Source organism: Zingiber officinale, chromosome 6A (genome assembly GCF_018446385.1).
Source record: "Zingiber officinale cultivar Zhangliang chromosome 6A, Zo_v1.1, whole genome shotgun sequence".
NCBI lineage: Eukaryota > Viridiplantae > Streptophyta > Magnoliopsida > Zingiberales > Zingiberaceae > Zingiber > Zingiber officinale.
Window position 1 is genome coordinate 137,651,724 of NC_055997.1, and position 10,054 is coordinate 137,661,777.

The 10,054-nt window shown below is 35.0% G+C and overlaps 1 protein-coding gene across 2 annotated transcripts; it reads left to right on the forward strand.

Moving 5' to 3' along the window:
* The first annotated feature begins 282 nt into the window (after positions 1-282).
* LOC121998295 (protein CURVATURE THYLAKOID 1B, chloroplastic-like) lies at positions 283-9,828 on the forward strand. 2 transcript variants are annotated; one of them, XM_042553149.1, is made up of 6 exons: positions 283-659; positions 843-943; positions 1,043-1,129; positions 1,252-1,314; positions 1,858-1,895; positions 9,580-9,828. In XM_042553149.1, the coding sequence occupies exons 1-6, from the start codon at positions 458-460 to the stop codon at positions 9,638-9,640; spliced, it is 552 nt and encodes a 183-aa protein (XP_042409083.1). In that variant the 5' UTR covers positions 283-457; the 3' UTR covers positions 9,641-9,828. The 2 variants fall into 2 exon arrangements, with proteins under 2 accessions (XP_042409083.1, XP_042409084.1); XM_042553150.1 differs by having other exon boundaries at positions 290-602.
* The last annotated feature ends 226 nt before the right edge of the window (positions 9,829-10,054 follow it).

The window sequence follows — 10,054 nt, forward strand, 5'->3', positions numbered from 1 at the left end:
ATTCAATTCAAGCAAGCTATATATACAATAGTACGAACATGGAGCTTGTGCACACAAAATTATTGTTAAAGCTAGAAGATTTTACCCTTATTATTCCCATATAGATAAGTTAACGAGCTAAATGAGATTTTAAGATAATTAATTAATTAATTAAATTTAATATTTATAAATAAATATATTATGAATATTAAGGAGCTAAATATATTTTAAAGGATAAACTACGTGACGTGGCCAGGCCCAGTTCAAGTCCCCCCGTCCAATAGGAAGCCGCCTAAAGATGTTCTTCCGATTCGCCACTGCCAATGGGTGGCGACTGTTGAGCTCATCTATATCTCCAATATCCAATTCCGAACCAGACCTTCGCTCCAGATCTCTCCTCTCTATTCTTTAAACCGAGCCAAAAGTAGAAAAATCCAATCGAATCTAGGGAAATCAATCCTAGTCCTTGCGCCGATCCATGGCCGCCACCAGCACCCCCTGCGGTCTGTTCTCCCGGGCTCTGTTCGACCCCCATGCCACCGACTCCCGCGGCCAGCTCGGGCCGCGCTCCGTCTGCCTACCGTTGTTTCCGATTGTGCCGCGGAAGAACGCTTCCTGTTATAGTAAGCCTGCGCTGCTCCCGGATCAGCTCATTCTCGACTTACCGCTGCTGCGTTACGTTATGTACCTTCATCTGTTTGATGATTTGCCTATTAGAGCAAAGCCCTGTAAATCATGATATAAAATTTGCTAGTTAGAACATTTATGTGCTTTCTTGTTTATAAGTTTCCAAAATATTAGTTTTTTAAGATGGAAATTTGCTTGGAGTTAACTAAACTGTAGCTTCATTGGTCGGAATTTAGGCCGGCCAGCATCAAGGAGTGTCATTGCAATGGCCAACGAAGGAACACCTGCTGAAGCCTCAAGTGAGCTTCCTGAAATTGTGACGACCATAAAGGAAGAGGTATAAATTATGTCTTTATCTTGTGATTGTTTGAAATCGAGGGGATTATTGTGCGAACTAGAATTTGTATAAGAATTCACCGACACTTTTAAAGGACAGTGGAACAAACTTGAAGATAAGTATGCTGTGGCTTCTCTTGTATTTGCTGGAATTATCGCTCTATGGAGTGCCACCGGCATTATCTCGGTGAGCAATGATTGGAAGCAGTTAAATAATTTGTGGGTTGCACATATGGTTGTTTCATGGTGTTTCCCGCCCCTTATTTCTCATATGGACTTTCATGTGTCTAAATGACTAAATCTATGCAGGCAATTGATAGGCTGCCTATAGTTCCTGGTGTTCTTGAACTTGTCGGAATTGGTTACACAGGGGTATGGTCCTTGACTTAGCTCTGTAAAAATTAGGTGTTTGTTTTGGTCCAGGGCATTGCACCATACCAGAAGTAAAAGTGAAGTTTTGTTACTTATTACTCAAGTTCTATGGAAGAGACATTAACCCATATTTTAGGGAGGGATATTATCGAGTAGTATGTCCAAAAATAAAAAATGAATGGATAGAATCTAAAATTGTGGACCTTACCCTCTGCATTTTAATTACTATAGTTTGGCAAGGAAAAATTCATCTAATTTCTGCACTTATCCTAAAATGATCCTATATATTCATGTACTCTGACTAACAAATTTCTCATACTTGATCAAATTTCACACTACAAAAAATGTGTGCTTGATGGCACAATAGAACTACTCATGGCTTAAGTATTTCTTGCTCATGGTTACTGGAGTTGGCACTTGTGCTTAATTTGTCATATTTTGATGTATAGACTTTAATTCCAATATGTTTATCAATGATGTTTATTAAAAAAAAAGTTTCTTTCTCATACTTATTATCTTTTATTTGTCAATTTACCCATGCAGTGGTTCATATACAGCAACCTGATCTTCAAGCCTGACAGGTAACATTCAAAGTCTCAAAAATTTGTGCTTAATTCGCTTTGCTTGAAGAACATTGCTATTTACCTTTATTTGCACGGAAGAAAACCTTAAGCCTAATGGTTAGAACTTAATTCCTTCACAAATTTAATTCTTTCATAATCGTTCAGTAAGGGAGGAGGAGGAGGGTTGCGTTAGGTTGCCAGCCAGCGTCAAAACTATGACAAATATTTAATGAATGGATCCATTAAACTATTGTGCTAATGCTAGGTTGTTCCCTGGAAGAAACACGTTGCAGGGTCCGACTATAACGTCTCAGCAAGGACCGCTACATCTTCAGAACTCGGGTGTAGTGCTAAATATGCAAGAGTTCGCGTTACAGAGTCCGACTGTAACGTCTCATCAAGGACCGCTACATCTCCATGAGAACTTGGGTGTAGTGTTAAATATGCAAGAGTTCTCACACCATAGGTTGGATAAGAACAAATATGATAAGAAAACTAATAATCTAAGATTTAGAACATGGAACATAGGAACTCTCGCTGGTAAATCAATAGAGGTAGTAGATATGATGATTAGGAGAAGAATTAGTATGTTGTGTGTACAAGAGACAAAATGGACAGGCGAGAAGGCAAAGATGATAGAGAACTCGGATTTTAAGTTATGGTACACTGGATGAAAAGAGTAAAGTAAGAAATGGAGTGAGTATTATTGTAGATAGTTTGTTAAAGGATGAAGTTGTAAGAGTAGTTAGAAAAGGGGATAGAATTATAAGCCTTAAGATAATAGTGGTGAAAGAAACTATGAACATAATTAGCGTATATGCACCACAAGTAGGATTAGATGAATCTACCAAATCAAGGTTTTGGGAGGACTTAGATGAAATATTACAAAATATTCCACCAAATGAAATAATTGTAATAGGAGGTGATCTAAATGTGCATGTCGGAGTGAAAAATGAGGAATATGAGAAAGTACATGGGAGTTATGGGTTTGGAACGAGGAATGAGAAAGGGAAAACCATATTAGATTTTGCGATAACATATGACCTTATATTAGCTAATACATTTTTTAAGAAAAGAGAAGAACGCTTAGTCACATTCAAAAGTGGGAATAATAAATCGCAAATTGACTTTTTTATGGTTAGGAAGAAGGATAGAAATATTTGTAAAGATTGCGAGAAAGTTTAACTACCCAACATAGATTAGTAGTGTTAGATATATGCCTCAAACATAGTATCAATAGAAAGAAAATATATACGATTCCTAGAATTAAGTGGTGGAAGTTAAAGGATGGGAAGCAAAATATATTTAAGGAGAAGGTATAAGTACAAGCATTAGGTGAAATATACGATGACTCTAATACAACATGAGATAAGATGGTATCAAAGTTAAAAATAGTAGCTAAGAGTGTACTCGGTGAGTCAAAGGGACATGCACCACTAAGTAAAGAATCTTGGTGGTGGAATGAGAAAGTACAAGAGAAAGTGAAGGAAAAACGAATAGCTTATAAGGAATTATATATTTGTAAGAATGAGACAAACTTAAAAAAATATAAAATAGCCAAGAAAGAAGCTAAGAAAGTAGCGAGTCAAGCAAAAAATGAAACTTTTGAACAATTATATCAAAAATTAGATACAAAAGAAGGGGAAAGAGACATTTATAGAATAGCTAAAGTGAGAGAAAGGAAAACAAGAGATCTTAGCTAAATAAAATGTATTAAAGATGAATGTAATAGGGTATTAGTAAACGATGGAGAAATAAAAGAGCAGTGGAAGATGTATTTTCATCAACTTTTTAATGAAGGTTTAGGTGACCAACTTAACTTAGGTAATTTAAGTAGGTCAAATAAGTATAGAAATTTTAATTTTTATCGTAGAATTTAAACTTCAGAAGTAAAACAAACTTTAAAGGAGATGCACAATGGAAAAGCCGTTGGACCAGATGATATTTCGATAGAGGTATGGAAGTGCTTAGGGAAACAAGGTATTGAATGACTTACAAAATTATTTAACATGATTTTGAAAACGAAAAAAATGTCTGATCAATGGAGGATAAGTACTCTAGTTCCCTTATATAAGAATAAGGGAGACACACAAAATTGTGCAAACTATAGGGGTATTAAACTAATGAGTCATACTATGAAACTTTGGAAAATAGTAATAGAAAAAAGATTAAGGAAGGAGACCACAGTGACAAAAAATCAATTTGGGTTTATGCTTGGAAGGTCGACAATAGAAGCTATACATCTTTTTAGACAATTAATTGAAAAATACCGGGAGCAAAAATAAGATCTACACATGGTATTCATTAACTTAGAAAAAGCTTATGATAGAGTTCCAAGAAAAATTATATGAAGAATTTTAGAAAAGAGAGGTGTTAGCGTAATATATATTGAACTAATTAAGGATATATATGAGGATGTAACGACCAGAGTAAAGACTTCAGGTGGAGTAACTGAAGCATTTCCAATAAAGATAGGGTTACGTCAAGGATCAACTCTAAGTCCTATCTTTTTACACTAATTATAGACGAACTCATTGCGTACATTCAAGACACAGTATCATGGTGCATGTTGTTTACAGATGATATTATTTTGGTAGATGAAATATGTGAAGGAGTAAATGCTAAACTAGAATCTTGGAGGGAACACTGGAAGGGAAATGTTTTAAGCTTAGTAGATTAAAGACAGAATATATGGAATTTAAGCTTAACAATATTAGAAGTAATGAAACAATTGTTAAGATAGGAGAGAACGAGTTGCCCGGAACCGAGAGATTTAAATATTTAGGATCATTTTTGCAAAACAATGGAGGGATTGAGAGAGATGTCTTATATAGAATACAAGCAGGATAGGTGAAATGGAGGGGAGCGTTGAGTATTTTATGTGACCATAAAGTACCTCTTAAACTTAAAGGTAAGTTCTATAAAACTGCAGTTAGACCTACTATGTTATATGGAGCTGAATGTTGGACTATGACTCGAGCACATGAGCAGAAGATGAGAGTTGCAGAGATGAGGATGTTAAGGTGGATGTATGGACATACGAGGATGGACAAAATAAGAAATGAGAGCATTAGAGAGAAAGTCGGAGTTGCATCTATTGAGAAAAAACTCCGAGAGACACGTTTAAGATGGTACGGACATGTACTTAGACGACTAATAAATGCTCCAGTTAGGCGACGTGAAACTATGATAAACATGCATATCAAATGAGGAAGAGGAAGACAAAAAAAGACTTGGTTAGCAATAATAAAACAAGATAAAATTTATTTAAATATAGATGATAATATAACAGGAGATAAAGCTCAATGACGTAAAAGGATTTATACAGCCGACCCCACCTAGTGGGAAAAGGCTTGGTTGTTGTTGTTGTTGTACAATCGTTCAGTAAAATTATTATATATTTTTGAAAGATTTTCTGATAAACTAAACCAAGCAATATTGAACAACATCATTTTATCCTACTTTCCTTTCTTTATTGCTAGGTAAAGGTACGCATAATAAATTTTCATTCTGGAGCTTGAAAGTCTTTTAGTGGGATGAACTCAACTAAGATGGATTTGATCATGAAATGTTTGGAGAGACCTATAAGCATTAGAAACAAGGCCAAAAAAAAAGGAAGATAAAATGACAATGGCAATTCTGCATTAGGGATGATAAAATACCCATGTTGGTGGGATCAACTTTGGTTCTACATTTCTTTTGTTTGGTATGCCATACAATCTTGGTGGTGATCACAACCATACACCATGGTGATTTGAATATCACTCTCTAATACTTGACATCAAAGCTTATATAATTATTGATTCAATTCAATCATTATTTCAACAAACTTATTCATCTATTGACCAACCACTGAATATAAATCTCACTGGTTACAAATCAAACACAAGTCAATTCTCAGATTTTACGATCAACAAAAATAGGTCATGAATTGCCATATGAAATGATGAATCAATTCACCAAATCAATCATACAAACAACTTGAACCGTTAATCCCAAGTCTTCTTAGGTAATCAGCCAATGACTCAAAGCACGACTTAAATCATGAAGTATAAATTATAGCAGCAATTAGCTCATACATAATCTCAATTTTAACCTTTATCTAATCATCCATAGAAACATGAAGAATTATGCCTCCTACTTCAATATGAGACACTTTAGGCTAAGTTTTACTTGGGTGGAAAGAAAGGAGGGGAGTGGAAGGAGAGGGAGAAAATAGGAATATTGTACACAAATCATTGGCCACTCTTATGCAATTATGTGTTATTTTCTATCCTTGTCCCGTTCCCCTCCTAGTTATTCAGCCAAGTACACTCAACCTGATTGCAAACATCACAAACTGCTCTTCAACAAGTCAACCAATTCCTAAGCATATATCAAGATGACATCTCAAAAGAAGGTTTCATAACCTTACACAAACATGACAATGCCCCACAATATCATATGACAACATAGAAACACCAATCAAATATAAGACCGAATTAACATTTATCCAATCAATTGATATTTAAAGTCATTAACCAACAAATTCAATGCCAAGCAAAAGTCCACAAGAATAACTCCAAGCACCAATTCACACCTTGAGTACGTCAAGCTGTTGAGGGTACTAATATGAATCCTTTAACACATCCTAACCTTAAGCTCTTGTATCGAATTATCATGTTTCACTTAAAGTCAATTTGTTAGCATATCCTAACCTTAAGCTCTTGTGTTATCTTGGCTATATATGGTGAACCCTAAGAAAGGGATTCAACTACTAGTTTAGATCATAAACATAATAACAAAATGAACCATATCTATAAAGGTAATACCAATTCGTAGAGGATCATGCATAACCAACCAACAAATGAAAAAGTGAAGACTGAAGACAAAATACCACTAGGATACAATAAGAAATCGTGTATTTCTTTTCACCAAATTTAATAACGAACTTCCATATCTATCATGAATGCACCTAACTATTTCTACCATCGTAGTCCTTGAAATGGTGGTTAGATCTTATATGGGTTGAATATTGGGTTACGAATTGAGCACATAAGCAAAAGATGAGAGTTGCATAAATGAGAATGTTAAGGTAAATATGTGGACATACAAGGATAAATAGATAAGAAACGAAAACATTAGAGATAAAGTCAGGATTGCACCAATTGAAGGAAAATTTTAAGAGATACATTTAAGATGGTATAGATACGTGCTTAGGTGTCCAATAAATGCCCCAGTTTGCCCCCATGGGCGTAGTGCAGTGATAAAACACTTACGGAAACAAACAAGAGGACCAGAGTTCAGTTGAGGGAGTTGCATCCATATGCTCCCATCTCTAATCAAGGGAGTTTCCTTGTGCACTACCATCTCCAATTGATGGAGCAATATGAGTGAAGTGTATTTGTGTCAATCAAGTATATGTGTGGACCAATGATCTTAAATATCATGGGCAACTATTTGTCAAAATCATGAACCCTATCATCTATCCAGTACATCATAAGAGATGATTATTAGCAAAATTATTAATGTTATAATATACATGTAAACATAATCAAAATCTTAATGAGTAAGTGTTCAAATCTTAGCATAAAATGATTCTAGCGACGTAGTCTGCACAATTATCTCATTGTTATCAAATAAATCATTTATATGAAATTTTGAATAAAATGTAACACAAATAAAGGTGGTACCATAGATTACAAATCATAATATGAATCACAATAAGCAATAAGGTCAACAAGGAAATCATATTATACATATGGAAGAAATGATGAGTTATTTAGCAACCAACACCAACCTGACAACATACATTTTTTTATTATGCCTTTACTCTTTATCACTTATCGACACATGGAAACTTCGCTTTACTAGAGTTGATAATTCTATAAGAGAAATTATAATAATAAATCTAGTTAATCCACAAACTATATAACACATGCTTTTCTGCACAAACAAAAATAAAGATAATTCTAACTCAAGGACAAGATGTCACAAGCAACAAGATATACGGAGTCAAATCCATCTTAACAAATCAATTGTAGCATCTTCAACCAAACTTCTGAACTTGAAAATTCACATATCACCATTTCTACACATCAAAACACACTAAATAATCAAGACAAACTGACTACTGACATACTCTTGCTTCAAGCTGGGCTTCCATCAATTTCATCTTTCTTTTATGTAAAATACCTCTTTTAAAAACGAGAGCAAAATGAACATCGAGATAATAAGTAGATCTTTGATTTCAATGTTAATAAAGTCATTATTTCAAGAAATAAAGGTTAAAGGCCCTTTCTATACCAGAAGAGAGGCATCCTCATCACCTGAAACAAAGGGATTTATCATGGTTCCTATCATATCCAACAAAACCCATGAACACACTAAGAGATATCCAAAGAGAAGGGATACATATCTACCTTAATATATGGTCACTACATAGCTAATCATAGGTAGAAATCATCACTTGATCTTTGACTTGCTGCAGAGGAATAGTTTCTTCCTATGGCCAATACACAATAAGCTTAGTTGAGCCCAGCCCACTAAGTTACCAACGGACAAGTAAGCAAGAAAAAAACTACCTATTAAGAGAATAGAATAATGCAAACCGCTAGAAAAATGTTTGGTTGGAGGAGCAAATCCAGCATTATAGAATTTTGCTAGCTTCCATAGTTAAAGATAAAGGGGTTCACAAGTCATGAATTCGCTAGATGCCACCCTTATGCCGAACAGAGAGACTCGACGCTCGACTATAAACAATATCTACAATGTCCCTACTATGATCAATGGGAGAAGAGCATTGATGCGTCGATAATGGAGATTGTTGACCAGCGGTGTTATCCTACTCACTATCAAAACCACTTAGCAGCCACACATCCTTGTTGTAGTCATTACTAGCTGCGGGATCACTAGAGGTGGATGCACATAGTAGAAAACTCTTAGGAGATCACCAAGATGGAGAGATTGTGCAGTAGGGCTATGGATGGGCATGCATTGTTGAAAAAGGTGATTACGCTCACCCCAGACACCCCTCACATTCCATTCCCAGATTATGTGAAGGGAAGTAAATCATGGGATCAACTTATAGTCGACCGTCAAGTTGGCTAGAGGATGGGAGAGTATGGATGGGCATGCATGATTCCACGAGAGGGGTGATTGGGGGGCTACTCTGATTCAATTTGGTTTGAACCATCAATTGGAGTCTTCATCAAGCCCTCACATGAATTTCAACTAACCCAAACATAAGCACACTAATTAGGAGACTTGATCAACTACAAATCAGCCCCCATATAATTTGATTAAAACTTCAATAAGGATGATCAAAGCAAGTCAGTCAGTTTAGAAACAAAAAATTATTGAGAAGCATAAATTTGTACTTCACCAAACCAACTCTTTTTTTTTTATTTTATTGCAAGATGGAACCTTTGCATTCTGATTCTCATGCTTTCATCATTATCCCTTTCTGGTCAAAAATTGACTATACAAGTTTGTCTCAATTATCTGGATTGTCATTCTTATTGTTGTGATAATTAGTAACGTTTACAGGAGAATTTAATGCCAGTCAATCACATTATATCCTTGATATGTTACTAAATGTAATTATCATTTTAGCTTAACAAATCAGTCACTATCAGAAATTAAGTAGAATTTCTTATGAGAAGTAGAATAGTATTCAACCAGAAAAGATTCATTGACACATTCTTCGTGACAATATATTTAGAGAAGCTTTGCTTGAAAAAGTGAAGAGCACCTATAGCGACATCATTGGGAATAACAGTTGACTGCAAAGAAGATTGATTCTATTGAATCATGAGGCTAACCGATGAGATCAATGCTCCCTGGAAGATATGTTCTCGAGATATGTAGTAGAATATTTCATGTTCCAGCATAATGTATATTTCCTGGATAAAATTCTTGTTTGCAATGTATCAATTACACTGAAGTAACTTATGAATTTATTTTTCCAAAATTTTATAGTTTAGGTCTATGAGGATGTCTATAAGCAATTCAATAAACTTAAAAAGGCTACATATATGACTTCGCCTAATTGTAACAAACACCATTATTATGATCCACTCTTACAGGATTTGTCTTATCCAACTCAGTAAGCCAAAAGGTTCACTTAAATCAGCATTCTTCATCACAAGGTAGGGCTGCAAGGTCAAAGACAATGCCCTAGCTTATTCTGAATGTTT

Excerpts from the sequence above, each read along its gene's own strand:
- LOC121998295 (XM_042553149.1), top strand. The coding sequence starts at position 458 with ATGGCCGCCACCAGCACCCCCTGCGGTCTGTTCTCCCGGGCTCTGTTC. Across the intron at positions 660-842 it reads CTTACCGCTGCTGCGTTACG|GCCGGCCAGCATCAAGGAGT; the intron begins TTATGTACCTTC and ends GTCGGAATTTAG. Across the intron at positions 1,130-1,251 it reads GTGCCACCGGCATTATCTCG|GCAATTGATAGGCTGCCTAT; the intron begins GTGAGCAATGAT and ends AAATCTATGCAG.